Below are 27,577 nucleotides of genomic sequence, written 5' to 3' on the forward strand. Positions count from 1 at the left end.
TGTCAATGTGCACCAAACATAGCAATCATGTATACAACGGACCTAACTAAATTTTGGCAAAAGTGACCCATTTCAACCAAGTGAGAAAAATCATTTTCTTCTGAATGTTAGAAATCTCCCAATGTAGCTTTCTGTTGGAAAATTTTTCCAGTTTGATATTGAAGAAGAAGGTATAAATACAGAAAAGAAAAGATTAGGAAATTGCAACCAATGATCTAGGGAAAAAATTGCCTACCACATTGGATGTATTTGGTGTTGCTATGGCTGAATGTAGTTTGCTTGTTAATACCGTGTGTTCAGTAACACATAATTTATAGGGCAGCTTATATGATCATCAGCCTTTTGGATGAGATGTGAAACTGGGGAGCTGGGTAATTAAAAATCCCATGGCATTTTTATGCAAGTGTTGTTAAAGCTGTTAACATTGGAACATAGATTTCAGTTTGAGTAAGAAGGTTCTACAGAGTTAAATTCACCTGCTGTTTCAGTTGGATATGATCCTCACTTCCTATTTTATTATTAATCATGTTCATTATGGTAGTGCATAAAGACCAACTGCATTGGCCCCCATTGTGCTAGGTACTATACAGAAATGGAGTACTGTAGTAGACAGCCCCTGCCCTGAAGAGCTTACAATCTAAATAGACAAGACAGGCACCATGTGAAGGAAATGGGTGTTAACATGAAAGCAGAGTGAACAATGTGATGGTAGCTAACATCTTTGGGGAAATATTTTGATTTTTTTTTGGTGGGTTTAGTTAGGAGGGGATAACATAAATGGAAAGGAAAAAGGGGAGAGGGGACATCAAGGGGGTGAAGTGGATAAGAGGGGCAGGTGGTAGAGTAAAGCTTAAGGTGAAAAGACAGTGAAGGAGAGGGCTGGAGCTAACAGCCAATCAGCACAGGGCAGAGAAAGTCCAGTCAGAACTATACAGAGTTCTCTGAATGCCCAAACATTTGGCTGCTGCTCCAGCTGGAGTCTCTGACTGCTTTTTCTCTGCAGGTTTTCCCCAAGACCAGGTGTGGAGGGGGCGAACCACCTGGGCAGTAGTTTCCTCAGAGTGTGGCAGAATCTCACACTTGTGCATCTGAGGGGATGCCAGGGGGGGGAGCGGCCCTGGCTGTGCCCGTTTTACCCATTTCTCTCCCAGTGCTGCAGTCCCTGATTTAGCTGCTTCTGCAGCTTCTTCTACCAGTTCCTACCTAACTGCTGTGTTGTGTTTTGTTAAATAGTTGAAGCGTTTCTTCCCAGCAGTGGATCCGTTTCAGTAGTGGGTTAAGGGATTCCTATGTATAATTTATAAGTCTTCTGATAAAGTTTGAAAAGCACTTGGGCTCCTTCTGGACAAGAAGTTTCATATAAATGTTAGATTATTTCTAAAACACAATTTTATATTTATTGACTTTCTTTTTGTATTTCAGCTCCCTTTCTGCAGCCTGGAATCTTCTACATGCTTCTCATACCGTTATGTAGAAGGAGCTTTCTGAGTTTCATTTGTAAAGCAGAAGACGACTATTTTTTATTCTTTTTCACATGCAAGTATGGACATTATAATCTATGATGATTACTCCAATCCACCGCTTCAGAGATATTGAGAGGAAACCTGAATATCTCCAGCCAGACAAGTGTGTTCCACCTCCTAGCCAGAGTTCCTTGGGAACAATGTGGTTTATTCGAGACGGCTGTGGTATTGCATGTGCTGTTGTTACCTGGATGCTTGTCTTCTATGCAGACTTTGTAGTCCTTCTTGTTATGTTAGTTCCATCAAGAGACTATATTTATAGCGTGATCAATGGGATATTGTTCAACATGTTGGCTTTCCTGGCTTTGGCTTCACATTTTCGAGCTATGCTATCAGATCCGGCAAGTATACTGTTCTGTTTTTCTTGCCTGCCACATATAGGGTAACTTGGGCCCTTGGTGAATAGCAAATTTAAATTAACATGTCTGTGTCATCATGATGAGTAAGCTTGGTGTTGTGGTATGCTAATATATCATTCTGTTGTGTCAGATTGACTCGCCAAATGTAAAGGACCAAATCTCAGATTCTCTTGTGCCTGGTATGAACAGCTTCCTATTAGTGTGAAAAGGGGAGGAGAGAGAGAGGGAGACTACCCCCCTTTTACTCACCAGTACTAGATATAATGTTTGTGGCTTGTCATGACGTGACAAGCCAGAAAGCTAGAAAAGCTTGTTTCTATTGTCTGTCTCATCAGATGTCACTACAGCGGACTGGGGTAGGAAAAAAATTGTGATGATTTCTGTTATAAAAAAGTTATGATTCTTTTTCACATTACTGATTTATCTGAAATTATTGGATTATACCTACTAATTTGTGTGTCTGTTTTAGCATTAAATGCCCCTAATAATATCAGCCCATATCTCTGTGGCTTCAGAAATGTATTGGACTCTCTTTGTAACTGGAAGGCTAAACATTCTAAGGTTAGATTTGAAATACAAGATGAATAGTGCAATATCCAGGGACTTTGCCCTGGTTAGAAACACAGTCCTACCCTCCTTTCTCCTCGCATTTCTGAACTGTTGGGAAGGGGATTTTTATCAGAGTGCTATCCCGAAATCTTCTTTGATGGCCTTTTCTCTCATATCTGTCTAGTAGATTAAACTTAAAATTCTTGTTCTTCTAGCTGTCGGAAAGGAGAGTAAGTTTTGTCTCTTCTGCCTTCAGAGTCTAGTGACTGGTGTTGGGAATGTTGAAAGGGTCTCTGCCTCTCTGATCCCTCCCCCAAGCTACACTTTGTGGGTGAAACCCCCCACCATGAAAACTCGAATGCCTGTATTTATTGCTTAGCTTGCATCTTATTCAGGAACATCAGCAGGGAACTGACCTAGCAGTGAAATTGTTAATATTAAGGTTAGAGATCTTTAATTTCTTGTCTTTTGAGAGTTAAGGTTCCTTCAGCAACAATAACTCAGCAATATTAAAGATGCATATTTAAGGGGAGACTTCAAAAACGGCACCATCGTAGTGAATGCAAGAATGTTACCTAGTCTTATTTTTTTTCTGGGCCTTTTTTTTTTTTAAAGTGGTATTTGTATACTTAACATCTCTCTAAAAGTTCTCATTTAAAAAACCCAAAACAAATTGGACGTTTATGAACACACACAAAATATGTTTGTCCGCAACATCTAATGTAAGCAAAAACATTTCAGTTGTGTAACTTTTATGAGGACACATGCATATGTCCAGTTTGCTGTGACACAAGGTCAGATGACACGTCCAAGTAAACAGATAAGGATTACACCCTGCTTATTATTTATGTACTCTAGTATGGCCTTACAGTAGTGTCCTTTCTGTATCTTTCTCTTGTTCAATCAAATTGTGAAATACTGTGGTTGATGTTAGGGAAACTTGCATCTCTCTTCCCTTCCAAGAGCTTGAACTGAGTCTCTTGATGTTATTGGCGAATGCTGTGAGCACTGAAATCTTTGTTTTCATTTCCAGGGTGCTGTGCCCAAAGGTAATGCCACAAAAGAATTCATTGAGAGTTTACAGCTGAAGCCGGGACAGGTCGTTTATAAGTGTCCAAAATGCTGTAGCATCAAACCAGACAGAGCACATCACTGCAGGTACAGTCACTTGTGTGGTGTGATTTAATGATGTGATGCTGTGGTTCAGGACTAAAAGAAAGTACTTATGTGGTGGACCAGCGTACTGTTGTAGGATGGGATTTCCAAGGGGGCTTAAAGGATTTATCCACCTAACTCCCGTTTAACCCTAATGTGAGTTGGGTGCCTAACTCTCTTAAGTTCCTCCAAAAAGCCCAGTGCTCAGCAAAGACCATCCAGTGTAGCAAGTCCCAGAATGCTCTGATATTGTGCCTTTTGACATTGACGCTTTCTGATTGTGAAGCACTTTGCTACCTGCCTTTGTCTGTGGCTTGCTTGGGGTCAGCTTCTTGATCCTACTGGAAACACAAGCACTCCCCTCCAGGTCTTGTGTTCTCCTTGCAGGTTAGCAATAGGCACACACCAACCCCTGAGTCCTGCAAGAATCCCCTTTAGTGTCCAGCCCCTGTTTCATTGGACACTCACAGAATTACCAGGCCTGCTGTTCCCAAAGGAACAGTACACCACAGCTTACTAATTCTTACTAACACTTAGAACACAGCTCCACTTCACACACAGCCAGAATCAGGGGTGGGCCACGAGGGCGACTGCCCAGAGTGCCATGGGGGAGGACGAGGGGTAGTGTGAGGCAGTGCAGAGGTGTGTGCTGTCAGCTGGCAGTGGAGCACTGCAAACTCCCAGAGGCAACGCATGGGGGGTGCCCAGATTTCTCCTGGCAGCGGAACGTGGGGCGGGGGTGTGAGCGGTGATGCACAGATACTACTCGTCCCCTCCCCCCAACGTTCCTCCGCACCACCTTAGGAGGCTATGATCAGGGGAGTGAGGAGCAATGCCAAGACTCCCTGCATCCAGGTCACTTTCCCCACCTGGACTGTGCTGTGAGGCAAGCATCAGAAGCTGATACTTTCCTGCCCTCCTCTTAGACAGCCTAGGTAAGTTCTTAGAGGAGTTAGGTAAGTTCATGGAGGATAGGTCCATCAATGGCTATTAGCTAATATGGTCATGGATGCAACCCTATCCTCTGGGTGTCCCTAAAACTCTGGTGACCAGAAGCTGGGACTGATGGTGGGATGGGTCCCTCGATAAATTGCCCTGTTCTGTTAATTTCTTCTGAAGCATCTGGCAACAGTCAGATTTTAAGCTGTCATGGGAGAAGAGGAAAGGTCCTCTCATGGATGGTAACTGGTTAAAAGATGGGAAACAAAGGATAGGAATAAATGGTCAGTTCTCAGAATGGAGAGAGGTAAACAGTGGTGCCCCCCAGGGGGTCTGTACTGGGACCAGTCCTATTCAACATATTCATAAATAATCTGGATAAAGGGATAAACAGTGAGGTGGCAAAATTTGCAGATGATACAAAACTACTCAATGTAGTTAAGTCCCAGACAGACTGCGAAGAGCTACAAAGGGATTTTTCAAAACTGGGCAACTGGGCAACAAAATGGCAGATTAAATTCAGTGTTAATAAATGCAAAGTAATACACATTGGAAAACATAATCCCAACTATATATATAAAAGGATGCGGTCTAAATTAGCTGTTACCACTCAAGCAAGAGATCTTGGAGTCATTGTTGATATTTCTCTGAAAACATCCACTCAACATGCATCAGCAGTCAAAAAAGTGAACAGAATGTTGGGAATCATTAAGAAGGGAGAGATAAGAAGACAGAAAATATCATACTGCCTCTATATAAATCCGTGTTACGCCCACATCTTGAAAACTGCATGCAGATGTGGTCGCCCCATCTCAAAAAAGGCAGATTGGAATTGGAAAAGGTTCAGAAAAGGGCAACAAAAATTATTAGGGGTATGGAATGGCTTCCATATGAGGAGAGATTAATAAGACTGGGAGTTTTCAGTTTGGAAAAGAGATGACTAAGGGGAGATATGATAGAGATCTGTAAAATCATGACTGGTGGTGTGGAGAAAGTAAATAAGGAAGTGTTATTTATTCCTTCTCTTAACACAAGAACTAGAGGTCGCCAAATGAAATTAATAGGCAGCAGGTTTAAAATAAACAAAAGGAAGTATTTCTTCACACAATGCACAGTCAACCTATGGAAATCATTGCCAGGGGATCCCTCTAACCCGTATAAACCCCTGTCTGGTACAAAGAGATCTCTGGGTCACAGACACATTTGAACCAGAATTATTCACCAGTGGTTAAAAGCAATTGAAAATGATATGTGAGTCATGCACAGTACTTTCTTTGTCATGGTTTATTTGTGGACCAAATTTCTTCAAGCATGTCAGTCACTTGTCCATGACAAGTGTGAAGTTTTAAAAGGCATAAACATTTCTTAATTATTTTTAAATCACTTTTTCAGAGTTATGAAATATAATATTATTTAAAAGAAAGTATTTTTTTCTGGGAAAGTGGTGTATAAATACCGGGGAGGCTGTTGCATACATCTCAACGGTGAGCACATGAAAGTTATAGTTGCAGTTATAAGCAGTAAGACTGCAGAAGGTTGATATAGCTTTGACTGTATTAAATCTTTTACTTTGCTAGTCTGTCACTGGGTCCTCTGTTGTCAAGATAATCAGTGATATACAACATGGGTAAGTGGGAATGAAACGGAAAGAGAAGTGGCTGAAAGAGCGAACTGAGAGGAAGAAGACCCAGAGAGGACATATAAATAGAAAGTCATAGAAGTCAGAAATCAAAATGTGTGTAAGTCCATAAAAAGTGGCTTGTCTCAAAATACTAGTGTCTTCATTCACGGACCTGATGGCATTTGTGACTTTGGCTTTAATTAGCCCTTTTTATTACTACTAAATTAATTTAAAGCTTGCTTTAAATACAGGTAATTTAATTTCAGATTTCCATATTTTGATTTACAGAGGACCAACCAAAGTTATGGGACCTAAATTATACCTGTGGTGGGGAGTTGGGGGCTTCCCTCCCCCTCCTCCATTTTCCCTCTCTCTTTTTGATATGACAAACATCCTTGGGGGAGTTATTCACAATAAGCTTTTAGTATTAAAACAGTTATTTAGGTCACTAATTTCTAATGACTTTTTTTTTGTTTTTTAGTATAAAATAGAAAAACTTTGTTTCAGTAAGTAGTTAAAGGATCTGTATGAGCTGCATCATTCCTTTTCCCCCCAGTGTATTCCTAGAGGATTTGCATGAAGGAACTGCAGTTACTTTCACTCTGGGGGGTTAGGCTGCCTTGTGCAGCCATCTGTCTCTTTAGATTTGGGAGAGCTATAGCTACCACCACCAAAAACCATTTTCTGCTAACAAGGGATGTAAAATATTAATTGGGTTAATGGTTAAGGTGGGTTAACTGGTAAGACTAATGCTTACTGGTTAACATTTTACATCGCTAGTTCTCAGGCCATCTTCAATGCCTATTGAAGTCCATGGGAATCCTTTAAAATAAATAAATAATTTCCCTGTTGTTCTGTGTGTGAGTGTCTCACAGCAGTATCATATACATGCACAGCAGAGAGTGTTGGTTGCCCCGTGCTTGAGAGTTCCTGCTGTTCACATGATTATATGAGCAGTTGCACCCAACTAACTGCTCCTTCTGGCCATGAGCTTCTGGCCCTGCTCCTGGAAAGGAAGCAGGGTGATCCTGTCTCTGCCATCTGGCCTGAAGCGTCTGATTGTGGAGGGTCTTTGCTGCTTCCCACTCCCTGCCTTACCCTAATCTCAGCTCCTGGAAGTTACTTCAGCCTCAGCTCTCACCCTGTCCCCCCATTGGCTCCTGCCGGTGATGTCATAGCTCCAGCCCCTTGTTGCCTCCCATCCCTGCTCCTTAGGACTCCTGTGTGGACTACTGTCTCTCTCCCCTCTTGGCCTGGCTGCTCCACGTCATTCCTCTGGAGGGGACTCCTTCCCTCGCCTCAACCCAACATCTCCTGGCTTCCCCATGAGTGTGGCAGAGAGTAGGTGGTAGATATCTACTTCCCAGCTAGTCGGCTTCTCTATTTCCAAGATCTTGTGGAGCAGCCTGGGGAATGGGCACCTGTTCCTCCTGTGGTCTGCCTTCTGGCTCATAAACTGATCCAAGGGGTAACGAAGAGGATGGCTTGCTCCCTCACTGAGCCTGCCAGTACTCCCTAGCTGTGTGAATGAGTGTAGGGAAAGAAAGAGGTTTCCCTTACTCTCCTTGTGCTCTCCTGCACGCACATGGGAGTTCTTTGATGAAGGTACTGCTGGGCATGCCCTGCTCCCTACCTCTTTCTGATAGTGCTCTCTTGCCCTCTGTAGAGGTTTGAGGAGTAAAAAATAGTCTTCCTTGGGCCAAGAGCCAGAGGTCCAGGGAAGAGGAGAGCCTCTCTAGCCCCAGACTTATACGCAGAACAGGCTCTACTGCTGTGTCATTCTTGCAGAGATGGGAAGAATGTGCATGTGAGCTACCAGCACAATAGTGCATGAGGGTAAAACTGATTATACCCAAAGGTGCACATGCAACACATCTAATAAACTGATGGAAAAAATAATTTTGTCTATTTTGGTCACCATAGGTGGTGTGTGTCATCAAAAGGACAATTTTAAAGCAACTAATTTTATTTTTAATTTAGGGTGCCCTTTTAAATATACATGTTTTTAAATCACAATAACTTTAAGCTACTTCCTGCAATACAAAGCTTCTTATGTTAGTGATGACTATTGAATCTGGGGGGAAATATTGACCTAAGTAACTTTGTTTGCTTGAGGAGAAAAAATCTTAAGGTCCAATCATGCAAAGCATGCTGGTCCTGAGCCTGCACAGTCTGACAGCCAAGATCAAGATTTTAGTTGCTTATTTGCATCATGGGAATTTTATTTCTTGCCTTTGGGGACTGCTTCCTTCCAGGATCTGTAATAAATACTCGACTATTTCAAAATAGGGAGGTTAATATTTATTAACTTATTTTTTTGTTTTATTGTCAGTGCATTCTTGTAATTAGTTTCTTTAAGTGTTTGAGTTTTTTCTTTAAGGTCAAAACAGTTTAACTTTTATAATAAGAAAAATATAATAAGAAAAATATAATAAGCAGAACCCTCCATTTCTCTGTTTAAATCCTGTGAGGGTTGTTGTGAAACCACAGATTCCTGATTTTCATAGTTGGTTTTCATACTTTTTTGTGTATTTTAGCGCCAGGGGACTGGCTTCCTTCACTGCTGTATCATATGATAGAAGAGCAAAAAGGCTTTTATGATATTAGTTGGAGATTTAAAATGCCAGTGAAGCAGCAGTGACTAGTAAACTAAGAGAAACTAACATGACAATGAATTAATCCTCTTTGATTGTTTGACTCCTAAGCACAGTATGCATTTGCAGGACTTTTGTTTATTAAAATTTGTAATTAGAATTGTTACACTTGTGTGCTTCTTCCCACTTTTGCCGAGTGCTTAAAATCTAATTTTGTAATTGTGGTGGTGGTGTCTCAGTGACTCCCGCTGGTAAATTAATCCAGTGCCTGATAGACTTCATTGTCAGGTATTTTTCTGAAAAAATAATTAGAATTTTCCATTATTATTTTTTTAAGTAAATCTCCTGTCAGAGTAAATTTAATAAATAGGAACAATTTCAGTAATTTGTTACAAAGGTTATTCTGAGAAGTTTATCCATTGCTGTATCCTATGATTTTATTTTTTATTCTACTACTTTGAAACTCTCACAGAGCCTGGAGGTCAAACCCAGACTAGATTAAATCTATTTCATTTCATTTGCTTAAGTTTAATATTCAATCTCTGTATATTAGTGGAACCATTAATCATAATGTTACTTTGTTGTGATTTGACATTTACTTTTTGCATGACTGCTATTAGGGACAATAGGATGGTTGACAATTTTGAACAGAAGTAGCCAAATTTGTGTGTGTGTATTCAGTTCAAATTGTATTTCAGGATTCTCTTCTTTATCTTTCCAGGTGCCCAATATTTTCTTTGTACTCTTGCTGTATTTTCTGAAAACCACACACTATAAAGATTTTTGTTCTTTATTTCAGTGTTTGCAAGAGGTGTATTCGGAAGATGGATCATCATTGTCCATGGGTTAATAACTGTGTAGGAGAGAATAACCAGAAGTACTTTGTACTGTTTACAGTAAGTTGTTTGTCTCTGGTTGGACAGAAAAATTTACTCAATGAAATTCCAAGCATGACTGTTAAATGGCTGTGAAGATATTTTTTTTCATTTTTTTTTGAAGTAGAACTGGGAAATATTATTTAATTTTGCTAATTTGTAATATTAGGGAGCAAATGTAATAAAAGAACAGGAATAAGACGTCACAAAAGGTACTTTGCCATTTATTTTGTCAATTGCGTAGCATTGATTGGTATAATACATAGCGTAGCAGTAAATACACCTCATAAAATACTCCACCGTAATAATAGTGAAGTCTCAATCAGCGTTTTGGGGTAGGGGCTGACTTTTTGTTCTGTATTAATATTTTATTTATACAGTACTTTTCACAATGGAGTTCAGGTCCATGACTAGGGTTCCAAGATGCTACAATAATACTACTAATAATAAGATTGTGCCTCATTATTGCATCTGTTGTTACCTCTTTGCTGCAAGAGTGGAGAGAAACCTCATATTTTTGGCAAGGATTACAAGGGTTCTACCTGTAAGTAGTCAATGTTGGCACTCAAAAATCAAGCAGAAATGCTTCTGATTTTCTGACTGTATCTACTGTATATAGAGCAAAAGTATGGGACTGCAAACTTAATTACAATATTTTCCATGTAAACAGTGAAATCTGGGCTCCATCGAAATCAATGACAAAAATCCCAGGATTTCACCCAAAAAATTCATGTCAGGAGAATATTACAGCTGCACAATTGACTTTTGGTGGTGGTCCATTTTATCAGTAGTTTTTTATGGTAAGTCTCTAGGTGGAAGATGGTCTGTTACAATATTAAGAAATAGGTGCAAGTCTTCAGTCACACTTGAAGTAAGAATTGAAAATAAATGTATGAACCCTTTAATTTGCTTTTCACTGTATGATGTATTGTGCTATTGCCAGAGGCACAGCTAGTCAACTTTATTTTTGCCGCACAATACCTAGTTTAGTTGGGAAAACAGGAAAATATTTACACCAGGTACTTTTCCGCTGGACTAGTCTCTCCTCCATCTGATTAAGCCTGTACTAGCTTAAGAGGGAGGAATGGGAAATATAAATATCTCTCCTTTCAATATCCAGATTGGAATGCCATTCCTAGCTGGCTCATCCTGAATGTGGGATGTTGGATTTCAGGTTCAGATAAATTTGACAAGTCTCTATTTCAAAGTGGACCGTATTAAACACCTAATCTGAGGAAAAGATGCAACAAGTTTTTCTATTAATCTCTCTTTAAGGGCTCAGGAGGAGGAAGGATGATAGCACATAAAAGCATCAAAAGAAAAATATTTTTCCATTATCTTTCACTTGCACCTCGTTTGGAAGATATTATGTTCCCACATTTGTTAGTATTTGTCTCATTCTGTACTACTACAATGAAAACCTTCCTACGTGTATGTGTGTATGGTGCAAGTGGTGGGGGTAGCAATGCCTATAGGTAACAATTTAAAATTTTCCATGCTACGTGTCTGCCTCATGTTTAAATTTATTTATTTATTTAGAAATTTAAGTGAAAATGGTTTAGCTGTTTTTCAGAATGAGATCAAGGAAAAACACATTTTGCCAATAGTAAAAATAAAACCAGAACGCAATAAAATCTTACAACTGTTAAAAAGCCCTAGCATCTCCATGCTTTGGAACTGTGACTTGAAATGTGGCAGTGTTGTCCTGGTAGCAGGGGTGTGCCATTTGCTGTCTCCCTGAAAATCCACCCGAATTTGGCCAAGTTATGAGTCTCTAAAAATCTCACTTCGCACATTATCAATAGAGACTATATTGTGCAGTAGAGACTACAAATAGTATATGATAGGCAACATGGTCTTGTGGCTAGATAGCTGAACTGGAATGAAGGAAACCTGGGTTCTATTCCCAGCTCTGCTGTTGTCCTGCTGGGTGACCGTGGGCAACTCACTGCATCTCTCTGCCTCAGTTTCCCTACCTGTGAAATAGGAATGATGATACTGACCTCCTTTGTATGACCATCCTTTAATTGATGAAAAGTGCTATATAGGGGCTAGGTGTTACCATCATATAACAAGATTGCGTCAGAACGCATACGCACCAGGGGGCCAAATTAAGGCTGTCTACCTGGGTTTTGGCATTTCCTAATTTTTGAGTGCTCAACTTTGCAGCCTTAACAGTTTTAATGTAGTTTATTTGGACATGTGTATAAGCAGCTTTAACAGCTATGCTTAAATATTTTAAATACATTGTGTTTCAGATGTATATAGCACTAATTTCCATGCATGCCCTAATCATGGTGGGATTTCACTTCCTGTATTGCTTTGAAGAAGACTGGACAAGTGAGTATTGACGAAGTATTCCTTTCAAATACCAAATTAACCTGTAGAGAAAGCATTGTGATATAGTTTAGGGGAAGGGCAGCTTTTTTCACTGCTAGTTGCGAGAGAATGCTGTTAATGTCATGAGCTACTTTTTATTTTTGTGACCATTCCTGGAGTTCTAAAATTCCACCTATCCTGTTAGGTATCTGTTGTTACTGCTGCCCCTGGGCCCTACTGATGAGGTCTTCATCTTTTATATTGGCCTCTGGGTATTAGGTGTCTGGTAAAATTTAGAATCTTTGATCAGGGCAATATCTGCAAGTGGCTTACTTGTGGGTAGAGAACTGTTTTTTAAGCAGTTCTTATTATTGGATTTCACAGAACTTTGAGAATATATTAGAATTAATTCATAAGCTAGTAATTAAATTTTGTTAGATCATTTTCCTTTTTTTTTTATTTCCCCTTCACTTTCCTGGACTCAGAAATGCAGGGCTGGATGAGACCTCAAGAGGTCATCAGGTCCAGCCCCCTGCACTGAGGCAGGACCAAATAAATCTAGACCATCCCTGATAAGGATTTGTCCAACCTGTCCCAGAGCTTAATTACACTTATAATTAGAAGGTTTTTCCTAATATCTAATCTAAATCTCGTTTGTTGAAGATTAAGCCCATTTCTTCTTGTTCCACCTTCAGCGGACATGGAGAACAATTGATCACATTCCTCTTTATAGTGGCCCTAGCATATTTGAAGATTATCTGGTCCCCTCTTTGTCTTCTTTCCTCGAGACTAAATATGCCCAGTATTTTAAATCTTTCCTCATAGATCAGTTTTTCTAAACCTTTTACCAATTTTGTTGCTTTTCTCTTGATTCTCTCCAGTTTATCAGTATCTTTCCTACACTGTAATGCCCAGAATTGGATGCAGGGCTGGTGCAATCATTTAGGTGGCTAGGATTTGGGGAGCGCCATTTTCTTTGGCAGCGACCGCAGCAGCTGGATCTTGGGCAGCCCCAGTCGCCACCGGCATTTAGGCGGAGGGAGCTGGAGCAGGGGAGCGCGGGGAGGGCCGCCTACAGCAAGTAAGGGGCAGGGGTTGGCATGCAGGGGAGCTCCCTGATGCAGTTCACCTCTGCCCCGCCTCCTCCCTGAGCACACCGTGGCCTCTTCACTTCTCCCACCTCCCAGACTTGCAGCGCCAATCAGCTTAGGCACCGCAAGCCTGATAAGCGGGAGAAGTGAAGCAGCGATGACGTGCTCGGGTTGCTCATGCTTGTGAGCTGGGGCCGGGGGGTGCCTCAGGGCAGAGGGTGGGGAGTGGAGAGCTGCTGCAAGGAGGGCACCTCAGGGCGAAGGGGGGAAGCTGCACGGGGGGAGTGCCTCAGAGTGGAGGGGGGGAGCTGCTATGGGGGAGGGCACCTCAGGGCGGGGGCGTGTGAGGTGGGGGAGGGCACAAGGTGGAAGTTTCGCCTAGGGCGCGAAACATCCTTGCCCTGGCCCTGATTGGATGCACTACTCCAGCTGAGGGGCTCACCAGCGCCAAGTAGAGCAGGACCATGCTATTAGTCTTTTTTGCAACTGTGTCACATTATTGACTCATTCAGTTTGTGATCTACTGTCACACTTAGAGCCTTTTCAGCAGTGCTACCACCTACCAGTTATTCCCCATTTTGTAATTGAGCATTTGATTTTTCCTCTTTAAGTACTTTGCACTTCGCTTTATTATATTTCATCTTGTTCAATTCAGAGCAATTCTCCAATTTGTGAAGGTTGTTTTGAATTCTAATCCAGTCCTACAAAGTACTTGCAACCACTCCCAGCGTTTTATCTTTCACAAATGTTCTAAGCGTACATTTCTCTGTTATCAAAATACTGAATAATACCAGATCCAGGACTGACCCTGCGCGACCCCACTAGATATGTCTTCCCAGTTTAGTTATCAGTGCTTTGATATCATTCTTTGAGTACAGTGTCTCACCCACCTTTATAGTAGTTTAATCTAGACTGCATTTCCCTAGTTTGCTTATGAGAATGTCATGTGGGACTATGTTAAAGATTTACTAAAATCAGGATATCACGTCTACAACTTCCCCTCATCCATTAGGCTAGTAACCCTGTCAAAGAAGGAAATTAGGTTAGTTTGGCATGACTTGTTCTTGACAAATCCATGCTGACTATTCCTTATAACCCTGTTATCCTCCAAGTGTTCACAAATTGATTGTTTAATCATTTGTATCAGTATCTTTCCAGGTATTGAAGTTAGGATGACTGGTCTATAATTCCCCCCTGGTCCTCACTGTTCCTTTTTTAAAGATAGGTGCTATGTTTGCCCTTCACAGTTGTCTGGGACCTCACCCAACCCCCCCCATGAGTTCTCAAAGATAATTCCAATAGTTCCAAGATTGCTTCAGCTAGTTCCTTAAGTATGCTAGGATTAATTTCACCAGGCCCTGCTGACTTGAATACAGCCAACTTATCTAAATCTTCTTTAACTTTTTCTTTCCCTACTCAGCTCGCATGCCTTCCCGTTGTTGTTAGTCTTACTTGTGTTCCGTATCTGCTCATCATTACCCTTTTTAGTGAAGACTGAAGCAAAATAGACATTAAAAGCCTCTGCCTTCTTGGTCTCATCAGTTATTAGCTCTCCTTCCCTACTAAATAGAGGACCTACACTTTCCTTCATTTGTAGTTTTGCTCCTAATGTATTTAAAGAACCTCTTCTTCTTTGCCTTTTATGTCCCGTGCTAGGTGTAACTCATTTTGTGCCTTAGACTTTCTGATTTTCTCTACATTCTTGTGCTGTTCTTCTGTTCTTCTCCTCCTTAGCAACTGGTTCATCTTTCCTCTTTTTGTAGGATTCTTTTTTGATTTCCAGGTCATTAAAGAACTCCTGATGAAGCCATATTGGCCTCTCACTAGTCTTCCTGTCTTTCCTTTGGATCAGGGTAGTTTGCAGTTGCACCTTTAATAATGTCTCCTTGAGAAGCTGCCAGCTCTCCTGAACTACTTTTTTCCCTTAGATTTTTTTTTCCTAATGGGACCTTATATACCACTTCTCTGAGTTTGTTAAAGTCTGCATTTTTGAAGTCCGTTTTCCTTATTTTGTTCCTCTGACTCTTTCCTTTCCTTAGAATCATAAAACTATCATTTCATGATCACTTTCACCCAAATTGCCTTCCACCTTCAGATTTGTTACAAATTCCTTCCGGTCAGTCAGAATCAATCTAAAATGCCCCCTTCTCTTCCGTCTCCCCCCCCCCCCCCCGGTTACTTCCTCCACTATCTGAAACAGAAAGTTGTCCTCAGTACACTCCAAAACTTTATAGAACATCTTGTGTTTTATTGTATTAGTTTTCCAACAGGTGTCTGGGTAGTTAAAGTTCCCCATTACTACAAGGTCCTGTGTTTTGGATATTTCTGTTTGTTCAGGAAATGCCTCATTGATATTTGTCTTCCTGATCTGGAAGTCTGTAGTAGACCCCTACTGTGACATCACTCATACTTTTTTACCCCTTTTTTCTTTACCCAGAGACTTTCTGCTGCTCACCTCCTTGTGAACCTCAGAACAGGTTTATATAGTCTTGATATATAATGCAACACCACCTCCCTGTTTCTATTGCCGGTTCTTCCTGAACAAGCTATATCCCTCTATACCAATATTCCAGTCATAAGACTTTCACAGCTACCCTTTTAACCCTGCTTAACCTTGCAGGGACATTGCAGTATAGATAAAGCTCATGGGGGAAAAAGGGATGGGTTTGACAGAACCAAGAATATATAACCCTTCTCAGCCTTCAAAAGTCAGTTATGAAAGGAACATGCTATGCTTTTTATAATGGACAACTGGTGCTACAGAAGTAATCTTCTCTGGTTTCCTCTGTGTCCTTACCATTAACTTGAGGTGCCCCTTCCTAACGGACTTCATCATAGAGAAAATTAGTAAAAACTCCAGAGGTAGAATGTGCAAGTGGTAGGGGCCAGGTAAGAGAACTGGAGGGGGGCCTGCATGCCGTACATATCACAGCACAAGTTGCTTTTTCTTCAAATTAACAGTACTAATTATCGTAGGCCTGTGATTATGGCGGTCACGTCAGTTTCTTATTTTGATAGGAAAATTTTGTTTGACGAACTGTTGAGAACTTGAGATAATCTGATACATAATATCAGTGGCAGAATATACTGCTTAGTAACACCTGTTTGTAGTTTTACGTGTGGGCTTTGTTCCTTAGTCTCTTATTTTTTAGTATTCATTGTTTTGTCATATGTTTTCACAGAATGCAGCTCCTTCTCTCCACCAACTACAGTGATCCTTCTTATCCTCTTGTGTTTTGAGGCTCTCTTATTTCTCATCTTCACATCTGTAATGTTTGGGACCCAGGTACACTCCATCTGCACTGATGAAACGGTGAGTTCTCCGTGGTCTTGCGTTTCCCTGCTGCTCACAGTTGTAAGATCTGTGAAATGTCATGTGGTTCTGCTTCACTGCTCTAGCATGCGTTGGATCCTTTGAGGCTGATCTAAAACAAACTAAGCCTGCACAGTGGCTGAGGTCACTCCTGGATGGCTAACATAAGAAGTTTTGTAGTGTGGGGATGTTGCAACTACAGCAACAGTGAGGGATATTTTTATCTTAACAAGCACAAGTAACTGGGATTACTCTGCATTGAGTTTCATCCCACTGGAATGGAGAATCTTAGGGAACAGACTCCCTGTGGAGTGTTTGCTGCTAAGGAATCATTAAAGATTCCAATGTGTAGTACCTAATGTTACTATTTACAGCTTCAAGTGCTGAAAAGCAAAGATGAGACCAGTGAGGTGGAAAAAAGAATTTTGTTCAGTAAATTTCCAGTTTAGACTTTTCTACAATTTACTTTATCGGGAGCTCTCTGCAGCTACACAGAAATCTAGCACCCTTGCTGTGCTCCACAGCCATGAAAGCTATCCAGGATGCTAAGGCAACAATGTGGTGCTTACACAGAGAGACTGGAGTCCCTTGTTCAGCACTGTATCCTGCCCTCTTCTTCAGAGGTGAAGTCCCTGACTTGTAATAGTACTTTTACCCTTGAGAATGGTATCAGACTTCACCAGTCATGCTCAGGGTATCTGTCATAGCTTAACAGAAGTCCAAGCTCTTACCTAATTGGGTAGGTTGGGGGAAGTGACGACCTTAAAGGGGCCACAGCTGAGTGTCTTAGTGCAGGGGTTTCCCAACTTTTTTCCCTGAGGCCCACCTGGGCAGCTGCAATGGGCACTGCGGCCCTCTGTTAACACGTGTCTGTCAGAGAGGGGCACCACAGGGTCCCTCGCCTCAGCAGGGATGAGGGCCAGCAAGAGGGTGAAGGGGCCACTGCCAGCTCCTGCTGATGCCCTCTGCCTCAGCAGCCTGCTGAGTGCCTTGAGCTCGTCACCTGGCAGCCCTGCCCCATCACCCACGCAACACCCTGGCATGCCTCACAGGCACCCTGTGCCCGGGAACAAGGGGCTGCCTGTGTCGGGCAGAGGCAAAAGCTCAGGCTGGGCCCAGCCATTATCTGATGGTCCCAATCACAGCATTGTCCAAGTGGGAACAGAGCAGCACTGCCAAGCCCCAGTCCCGGGGGCACAGGGGAGGGTGAAGGCCCGATTCTTCAGGGGGCCCAACAGTGACGGAACCATCGAGCCGCCTGGGGTTCTGGTCGCTTCTCAGAGTTGGCTCCTTCTGCTCACCCTCTGCCCATTGCCTGGTGGCTCTGCTTCGCCCTCTGCCGCCCGCCAATGGCACTGGGCTCTTCCACCACTCCACCAACATATACAGTTTGCAGGGCAGTGCCCTCCCAAACTCCACCCATGGCAGACGCCCTGGGGCTGTCAGTGGGCCACAGCCCACAGTATGGGAACCCCTGTGTTTAGTGGGCAAGTCTAAGGAGAGTTTAAATAAAGTTAGAATCTGGCATTCAGGACCATGCAAGAGCAGTCTGCTTCTCTCAGCTCTTCATTTCTCAGCTAGCTTCATGACACTTGCATTCAGATCTACTTTGTTGCAGATATTTTCTGCTGAGTAGCGTCCCAGGAGAGTATATTGCTGAACAGCTAGCTCCTACCAAGATTAAAATTTATCAGCTTCTATAAACTAATGGTGGTTTTATAAACTAATGGCGGTGTCTGTGAATTTTCAACAAATATAAGCAAAAATTTTCAAACTTGGGTCCCTAAAGCTAGGCACTTAAAGAAGTGCCCGGATTTTCATACATGCTGGGCATCTTTAGAAATAGTCACTTATATCCTTTTTGCACATATGGATATAGGTTCTTGAATATAGGGTCCTGAGTTTTTAAAGGTAGGGGGAGGGCTTTTTTTCTTCTACAACTTCCTTCCATGTTACACATCGTCAATTTGTTAGCATCAAGGCTGCGTCTATCTGGCATGTGATTCTTATGTTGACGAACACTTAGAAATGAAATACTATTAAATGTGGTCTTTTTTACTTCTTTCATCTTGCATCTTGTTGGGGTGGAGCAGGTTTCCTCCAATGCAGACTCGAGCTCTGAGAATCTCCTCTCCTCACCTCTACCCTGTCATATATACCCCCAGTGGTGATTCTCCTCTGCTAGAAAAGGACTAGATCAGTTTCTGACAGAGCCTGAAATTTTGCTCCTTGTGTTACCTATGGAGATGGCATCACAAGTGAGCAGTGCAAAGTGCTTATTCCCTCTTTGGAGCTGCCCACACTCCTGCTTGCACATAACTTCCAGGACTTGGAGTTCAAGACACACACTTGTTCTACAATGCACTGAGTTGCAGTGAAGGGGATGCATGTATTGACAATAGACAGGAAGAAAATGATTTTGCGAAAAGGCCCTAAATTAAAGACTGGAACGGTCTGCCCATTACAGATCACCAGAATCAAGGATTATCATTCTCTACTGAAATCAGAACCAAACAATGTAATTATAGCAACAAGAGCTGTATGTTTAAGACCTAATTTATTTTATGGATTGCAAATATTATAAGAATTTTTTTACCTGATTGATTAAGGACTGTTTCAACTGATTGCTTGAAATCCTATTTTTGCTCTCCCTCTAATCTTTACTAAACCAATATCCATTTTTTCTCTCCATTCAGTATACTTATTTAACTCTTTCGCCCTGCTGCCTGCCCATGCATGTTTTGGCAGCAGTTTTAAGAGGCACTGGGTACGTTCAGCCATGCTGAACATAGGCCATTTCCTGAACTTGCATGGTGACTCTGGGAGCATTATCAGGATTATCTTGGGTTTTTTTTTGTCTGCAAACGTATAAATGGGTTCATATAAAACTTTCCCTTATCCAACTTAGGCATATGTAATGCTTTCATCCAGTAAGAGTACATATTCTATTTCTGTTTTAAAATTGACATATGTGACAGTTGCAGGGTATTTTTTTAAAGGTTTGAGCATATTTTGAAATGTGATTTTAAAAACTGCAATAATTTTGTTTTCCAAGGAATATTTCCTATCTTTTTTTAAAGGAAAGGCTATCTATAGGTAAATTGGTATTTTCTTACTCCATCCCTGTGATTAGGGGTAATTGAGAGATCCTTTTCCTGAAAGCAGAACCACGGCAATTAAGTGCTTGACTGAAAGTGTGATATTTCTGTTTTCAGGGAATAGAACAATTGAAAAAGGAAGAGAGAAGATGGGCTAAAAAAACAAAATGGATGAACATGAAAGCAGTATTTGGCCATCCGTTCTCTATAGCATGGCTTAGCCCATTTGCTACTCCAGACCAAGGAAAGGCAGACCCATACCAGTATGTGGTCTGAAGAATTCTTGACCAGAATTTCCACTAAAATAAAACCACATTTCAGCACTACTGTTATATAATTTTTATATGAATGTTTAAAACAAAACGCAAAACAGAAACTCTTTTTATGTCTATTAAAGGCTGTTTGTTGCAGAGAAAAAAAAAAAAAAAGCCCTGTATTCTGCAATTTTAGATAATACTATGTCTCTGGTGGCTGAAGTGTCTTCTTTTTTTCTGTTTTTTTTTTTAAACTTGTTAACTTTACTGGCCTTTGTTTCTATCTGCTTTCTGTATGGCATAATTAATGTGAAAAAGACCCTCTTTCTCTGTTGTGCCTGTCTCTGCTAACCGAGTAGACTGTAATGCTGTCTCTAGACTGTGAGGGTATCTGTGTAAGTGCCAACAGTGTCATCTTCCTACGCAGACATCTTTCAACCTACTAATGGTGTGTACAGCTCTGACTGGGCAGTGAGTTTCTTTCATAAAAGAGGACGTTATCTGGGAAATAGATACTTTGCTTACTGAACATTGAAAGGTGGAAGATGAGGGTGTGATGCTGTGCGAGAGCCAATTAATAATGTGGTCACATGCAGTTAAAGTATTTAAAACAAATGTTGCCAATATGACTTCTTTTGTTTCCAGAGACAAAATTGATTCCATCTTTCTGGCATGTTCTTGACTGCTCCCTCCCTTGTAATCAGGAAATGTTGCCCCTCTAGGGAAAATATGGCAGCTTTGATGGAAGACTTTCTCAATTAAATGCCTTACACTTAGAGGAAAAAAGAAATTTGATTTTAAAACTCTTAGGATCATCTTGTTTGTGTATCTGTCTTTGATAAATAAGCTGTTGAAGTGAACATGTAGAACATGACAACTTGCCATAAAAGCTTAGCACTGATGGTTTATGTAGGTCTACCCGATGAATTAATTTTCTGTTCTTAGGACTACCCATCTTTGTAAATCTCTTCTTACGTTTATACATATAAATATTTTCAATTGGGAAATGTCAGTGTTAAGAAGTATGCATGCCTACTGTCATGATTGTGTGGATAGTGAACTATGTGCAGTAAATGGTGGACAGAGGGAGGGACAGAGGGCATTCCATCAAAAACAAATTCAAGTAAAACTAAATCTTATGTGACTGAAACTAATGTTTTTGTATCTGGGCAGGAATTTTATTATATTCTGAATCATTTTGAAAAGGGTCAGTTAGCATAGTGCCAGCGGGGACCCATCAATCAATCATAAACAAAGGAAAAATGTAAATAAGCTGTAGCCATGGATTCCAGTGTAATCTTTTCATTTTTTTGAAAACACTTTTATTTTGGAAAATGACCTATTAGGCTGAATCAAAGCCATGGGGAGGGGGGAGGGAAATACGGGGAGGAAAGGCTAGTGGATCTGTCTCACTTTGAAAGTAATGTGAATGCTGCATCCTTTTAAATTCTGTCAATGCTTCCATATGGAAAACAAATGCAATAAAACTTTTCCAAAAACTTTTTCTGCTCCTTTCTTACTTTAAATGTATGCACATTTTGTAGTGCCTCTTTAAATTTTCATCTTCAGCCAAGCTGGCAGAAGCATGAAGGTTGAGTAACTTTGGTGCTCAGTTTTAAAGTTTAAAAATTAGTTAATCAGTAATGCACTGTTAGCTATTTAACTACTTTTAGGTGGCTAAATTGCTATCATTGACTGCATCGAGAGGGTAATCAGTCACCATATTTTCCTCTTGCTTGCTGAAGAGTAAATCCACAGTAGTGTGTTCATATCGTCTTGTTAGTTGCTATAGGAATGCACACAGGATTATATAATCTCATTGTATGCTTCAATAGGAGACATTGGTGGAAGAAAGATGCATTTAGCATGCACACAGTTCTTGTAAGGGACAGTTGCAGGAGCAGAAAGACTTTTTTTATTTTTCTTTGATTCATCTCTACTGAGAAAGCCATTGTCATATGTGTGTTTGAAAACCCCAGAATATGTTTACGTTCATTCTAATTTGTGGTATGATGGGGGATTTAATTAGCGATGCTGTCTGGTTAAAAATTATGGGCCAGATCCTCAGCTGGTATAAATTGGCTTTCCAGTGAGAGCATGGAGCTATGCTGATTTACACCGGCTGAGACTTTGGCCCTGTAACATTTTAAAAACACAATCAACTATGTTAATCCAGATTATTAAAACTGAAAATTAAAAAACTTATTTTTGCTATATTAGTTTATCTTTTAACATTTCTCTGACTAGCAAGTTCCAGTTTTAATTCATTTCTGCCTTTCTCATGCATTATAGAAATTATATTTACATGCCACAGGGTTGTTTACATGAGTAGCTAAAATGCCAAAACATTTTATTGGTCTTAAATTTGGTAAACTTTTTTTTCTCCCAAATCCAAATGTTGTCAGATAATGGTTATTTTGAGGATAACTTGTAATTACATATAATAATTTAAATATTACATTGTATATTTTTTCTAATATAGTACTTTTCTTTTAAGTGAAATTTCAAAACAGCTTTGAGAAATACCCGTGGTTTTCTCTATTTCCAGAACTGTGTATATCTGACAGTGACCAGTGGTCTGTCAGGCCTGATCTACACTACGCGTTTATACCGATTTTAGCAGAGTTAAACTGATTTAACGCTGCACCCGTCCACACAATGAGGCCCTTTATATCAATACAAAGGGCTCTTTAAACCGGTTTCTTACTGCCTTCTCCCCACGAAGATAAGCGCGGAATTATAATACATATCGGATTAGAGTTAGTGTGGCCCGCAAATCGACGTATTGGCCTCCAGGCGTATCCCACAGTGCACCACTGTGACGCTCTGGACAGCAACTCTGAACCGGATGCACTGGCCAGTAACAGGAAAAGCCCCATGAACTTGTGAATCATTTTCTGCTTGCAAGCGGGGAGAGCTCATCAGCACAGGTACAATGCAGTCTCCTGAGAATCAAAAAAGAGCTCCAGCATGGACCGCACGGGAGGTACTGGATCGGATCGCCTCATGGGGAGAGGTTCTGTGCTAATAGAACTCCATGCCAAAAGACGAAATGAAAAAACATTTGAAAAATGTTCAGGCTTATGATGGAGAAAGGCCACACCAGGGACTCAGTTCAGTGCAGAGTGAAAGTTAAGGAGCTCAGACAAGCCTACCAGAAAACCAAGAAGCAAACGGAAGGTGGGCAGGGCCGAAACATGCCGCTTCCACGCGGACGCATGCAATTCTAGGGGGTTGCCACCACTACACCCACACCGTCCGTGGATTCTGAGCTGGGTGGTAATCTCAGCCATGGCTGAGGATTCTGTGGATGGGAAGATGAGGAAGGAGAGGAGCTTGCAGCGAGCACACAGCACTCCGTTTTCCCCAACAGCCAGGAGCTTTTTCTCACCCAGACGGAATACCCTCCCAGCCCTCCCAAGCCAGTAGCCCAGACAATGAAGCCATGGAAGCGACCTCCTGTGAGTGTACCTTGTAAATATAAACATAGTTTAAAAGCAAGCGTTTTTTAATGATTGATTTGCCCTGAGACTTGGGATGCATTCGCGGCCAAGTACAGTTATTGGAAAAGTTTTGTTAACATGTCTGGGGATGGAGGGAATCCTCCAGGGACATCTCCATGAAGCTCTCCTGGAGGTACTCCAAAAGCCTTGCAGAAGGTTTCTGGGCAGGCAGCCTTATTCCGTCCACCATGGTAAGACACTTGACCACGCCATGCATGTAGCAATAACGGTATCATTGCATGACAAAGCCTAGTGCGTATGGTCCCAGTGATAGCGGCATTCAAGCAACATCCGTTCTTTATTTGCTGTGTTATCTTCAGGAGAGTGATATTGTTCATGGTAACCTGGTTGAATTCAGGAATTTAATAGAGGGACAGAGAGGCGCATTCCTACTGGGCTGGTTTGCCAGTTGCTTAAAAGAAATCCTTCCTTGCAGGTAGCAAGCGGGAGAGAGAGGGGTAATGGCGCTGAGCTTTTTTGCATTTGGCGAGCAGGGATCTTCCCTGCTACCAGCAAGCGGGAGGGGGGAAGGAGTGATTAGCAGTGATCTTCCATGATACCAGCCATGTGGTGGGGGAGAGGTAAGCGACATCCGCATGAATTGGATGCGGGGGTGGTTTCTGCTGCTGCTTAACAGGAAAGAAGCAGCACTGAATGGGCGGTTGCTTGTATTTGGGAAAGGAGGGCACTGTGTATAAAGGTTGCAGAAGCCGAAAGACAATGGCTTACCATGGCCGCATGTCAAGCTGAATTCTGCTGCCCAGACCGCGTCTGTGAAATCTCTAACCACCAGGAGCCGCAGGCACTCAATATATTAGATGCAAATGCGACTTGTAGTGAATCACATGTGCTATGTAAGGTGAATATGTTGTTCACTGAAAGAGTATAACCATTGTTCTGTAAAATGTATCTTTTAAAATACTTCTCTCCCTTTTTTACTCCCTCATGCACGCAGCAATTTCAAGCTCCTTAACCACCCGAAGGCTATCTCAGATAAGCGCGGAAGGAAAAAAAAAAGACGCGAGACGAAATGTTCTCGGAAATCAGGAATGTAACCGCAATGAAAGAGCTCATCTGAATGATGGAAGGACATGGTATCAAATTAAGGACGAGCCAGTGAATGTGAGGATAGAAGGGACCAACATGAGGAAAGAGGGATGAACATGGGGAGAGGAGAGATATTCGAGATGAAGGTGGCGGCAGAAGATCAGAGGTGTTAGGCAGGAAGATCAGTGTACGGGAGCAACGCTGGGCTGCTGCGGATCAAACTGACATCCTCCGAGCTGGTGGAGCCAGGAACACAAGGTCACAGAGTGCCGCTGCAGCCCCTGGTGTAACCACACTCACCTGTTCCATATCTCCTCACTCAGACCATGTAGAAAAGCGTGGGGAAGGCTTTCGTGCACCAGCCCACCCACCCCATGACAGCCCAACTACAAGGCTGGTCATGACTTTGAATGATTTTAAGTCGCTTTTCCTTCCTCCTATCCTCCTTTCCAAACCACCCGGGAAACCTTGCAGTTCTACATCCTGCTTTTATAAATGACTTTTTAAAAACTACATAGCAGATTTTAAATGATAGTGACTTTATTTCCTTAACGCAAGTGTATTGGAGCAGGGAGGGTTGGGTTGCTAAGATGCAGTGCAATCAAGGGGGGGGGTTCATCAAGCGGAAACAAACACGCAGTCACGCACGTAACCCAGGCCTGTGATGAAACTCATTTTCAAGCTCGCTCTGATGCGCACCGCTTCTGGGTGCTCTTCATTGCCTCTGGTGCTGCTGGCGTAATCATGTGCCCGGTGATTTGCCTCAGCTTCCACCCCACCAAGAAGGTCTCCCCCTACTTCACAGAGATTGTGGAGCACACAAAGCAGCAATAACAATGAGGACATTGGTGGCGAAGCTGAGCGATGAGTCATTGCCGCTAGCGGCCTTTAAGGCCAAGCACTTGTCTCCACCCCCTGACTTGCTCAGCCTGTAGCTGAACAGCTCCTGACTACTGCGCAGGCTCGCCTGGTAGCTTCATGAGCCATGGCATCAAGGAGTAAGGCTGGGTCACCCGAGGATAACTACAGGCACTTCAACATCCCCAACTGTATTTTCTGGTCTCGAAGGTATTCCTTGCTGGCAGCCGTTAAACCGAGTAGAGTTCCTGAGACGCGTAACACAGGACTCTACTCTAGAGTCGCACATGCATTATCTTAGTAATACTCTAGAGCGTCATAGTTCAGGACATGAAAGCGTCCAATGTAGAGTCACATATCGAGTTGCTGCAAGGTTAGTACGTGTAAGGTAAATGCACCAGAATATTAAATACATAATGTACGCTGCCTGCGCATTGAGTGCGATCAAGCCACATTCCGAGGTAGACATGTCTCTAGTTCAGACACTGGAGATCACATTGACTCATCCCCACTGCTTGGTGTCTGAAGTCTTAGAGAAATATGGAGTACACTTGTGTGTCCATCTGTCCGCGTCAGCCGCACGTCTAAAGCAGCCACTCGAGGTTTCCCGAAGGACTATGAGCCCTTATGCACCCGAAACGCATGATCGTCACAGGAAGCAAAGGCCCGACGTGTCCAGGAGCAGTCACTCGACGTTCGTATCCACAGACAGCCTTTACCATTATATGGTCCCTGTGGACTGCATGTTCGAGACACAACAGCGGCGGCCCACATGAGCGGAGCGCACTCGTGCTGCACTCAGCCCAAATTTGGATCCCCAACGGGGACCGGGGCTAAGACTTGGTCACGCTGGGCGATGGTAAAGCTTGGTCCAGAGGTCAAATTGACCAAACGGCGTGGCCCACTAGGGACATTTCGGCCTGCCCCAAACAGGTGGAGGCGCAACAAGCTCTCTACTGCGGACGGGATGTACTGACGCTGACAAAGATGTATGGGTCATACAGAGGCGGGAGCGATAAGGCATCTTAAGAAGAGGACACAATGTGCCGATAAAGGCCATCGAATCATTAACAGACGCAGACACGCCTAGGAAATGTTAATTGAAGACAGCACGCTGAACATGAACAATCAAACGAAGACGCAAAAAACCAGCACCCTTCACACCAACACTAGCTTCCTCTAGGTAATATTCCAATCTCAACATTGAAGGTCTTACGGTCACTGTGTCTTTCATCCTAAAAATGCTTGGAGTTCTCAGGTATCAAATGAATAAAGCGACCGTTGAAAAAATACCTGGCCCGCCAAGCTTTTATCCGATAAGTCAATAGGACCCATGAGAAACGGCACAAAGGTACAGGAAGCTTGACACCTTCAAAATACTGAAAAAGCTCAAGGTAGTATCGAAATATCAAAGGCAAAACTTCGTGCTTCTCGAGGTAAGTTGACCGTACAAAATAAAACATAGACTCGTACTCGGGTTGCTAAAGGGGCACACGTTTGGTACGTCTGCCTCCTCACAGCTAGCTCTGCATACTGCCATAGCCGCGCGGGGACTTCATCACTTCGTGCTGGCGCACAGTTCTAGCACATATAAAGACGACGACATAGGCGGTCCTATCGGAGGGTAGAAGCATCGTCAATTACAGCTCACGTACCTCCTGCTGGAAGCTACGAGACCAAGTTTCTTGGGAATCTTGAGGTGAGGCAGATGGTCTCACACTAAACGTTGGGGATTCACTGTGGGCTGGGTGCTTAGGGCGTTTGGACACAATAATTCTCTATCAATACTCGCGATTGTTAAAACAATAGAAACCGTTTTTTGTAAGACAGATTAGTAATAAGAGTTGAGGTGCGAACTGTGGTCACCACAGCCGCTGAAGAGCACATATAAGACCCAAAGAGGAAAAAGTCGCGCACGAAACGGGTTTCGATAACTTGGCCCTTACTTCGTTTCCGACGGGAGCGGCACATGGTGGGTGAGCGTTTTGTATCCGAGGCTCAGTGTTCGAGTTTCACAAGAGTCGTTGCAAAAAGACTGTGGGGTAGCTTTGGGCTCGCTATAGCGACTATGCTGCACATAGTCACCGACCGTCTCAGAAATCACCACCCCGGCGGACAAGTTCCATTCAGCACTTGGACCTTTCAACCTCCAGAATTCCAGCGAAAGGACTGCAAGAACTATGGGATAGCTATGGAATAGCTACCCACAGTGCAACGCTCTGGAAATCGACACTAGCCTCGATACATGGACGCATATCGCCGAATTAATGTGCTTAGTGTGGCCACGTGCACTCAACTTTATACAATCTGTTTTACAAAAACGGTTTATGTAAAATCGGAGTAATCCCGTAGTGTAGACATGCCCTCATTTTACTGATACTTCCCAGCAGGAGGTACAGTTTAATGCAGTTTACCCCATAGGAGATGCAGCTCAGTATTTGAATGTGTGAGAGGCAGACGTACCAAGTTGTTTCAAAGT

At 42.3% G+C, this 27,577-nt stretch overlaps 1 protein-coding gene across 5 annotated transcripts in view; it reads left to right on the forward strand.

Annotated features, from left to right (window-relative positions):
• ZDHHC3 (zDHHC palmitoyltransferase 3) overlaps window positions 1–27,577 on the forward strand; it is a 47,040-nt gene that overhangs the window by 12,029 nt on the left and 7,434 nt on the right. For 2 of the 5 annotated variants that reach the window (XM_075062522.1, XM_032782481.2), the window contains 6 exons: window positions 1,423–1,864; window positions 3,465–3,589; window positions 9,540–9,636; window positions 11,874–11,955; window positions 16,208–16,338; window positions 19,554–21,191. In XM_075062522.1, the coding sequence (XP_074918623.1) occupies window positions 1,559–1,864; window positions 3,465–3,589; window positions 9,540–9,636; window positions 11,874–11,955; window positions 16,208–16,338; window positions 19,554–19,712 (900 nt within the window). In that variant the 5' untranslated portion in view covers window positions 1,423–1,558 and the 3' untranslated portion in view covers window positions 19,713–21,191. Of the gene's footprint in view, window positions 1–1,422; window positions 1,865–3,464; window positions 3,590–9,539; window positions 9,637–11,873; window positions 11,956–16,207; window positions 16,339–19,553; window positions 21,192–27,577 lie in introns of those variants that run through there. The other 3 variants (XM_032782479.2, XM_075062521.1, XM_075062523.1) reach the window with 2 other exon arrangements.

Source organism: Chelonoidis abingdonii, chromosome 2 (genome assembly GCF_003597395.2).
Source record: "Chelonoidis abingdonii isolate Lonesome George chromosome 2, CheloAbing_2.0, whole genome shotgun sequence".
Taxonomy (NCBI): Eukaryota; Metazoa; Chordata; order Testudines; family Testudinidae; genus Chelonoidis; species Chelonoidis abingdonii.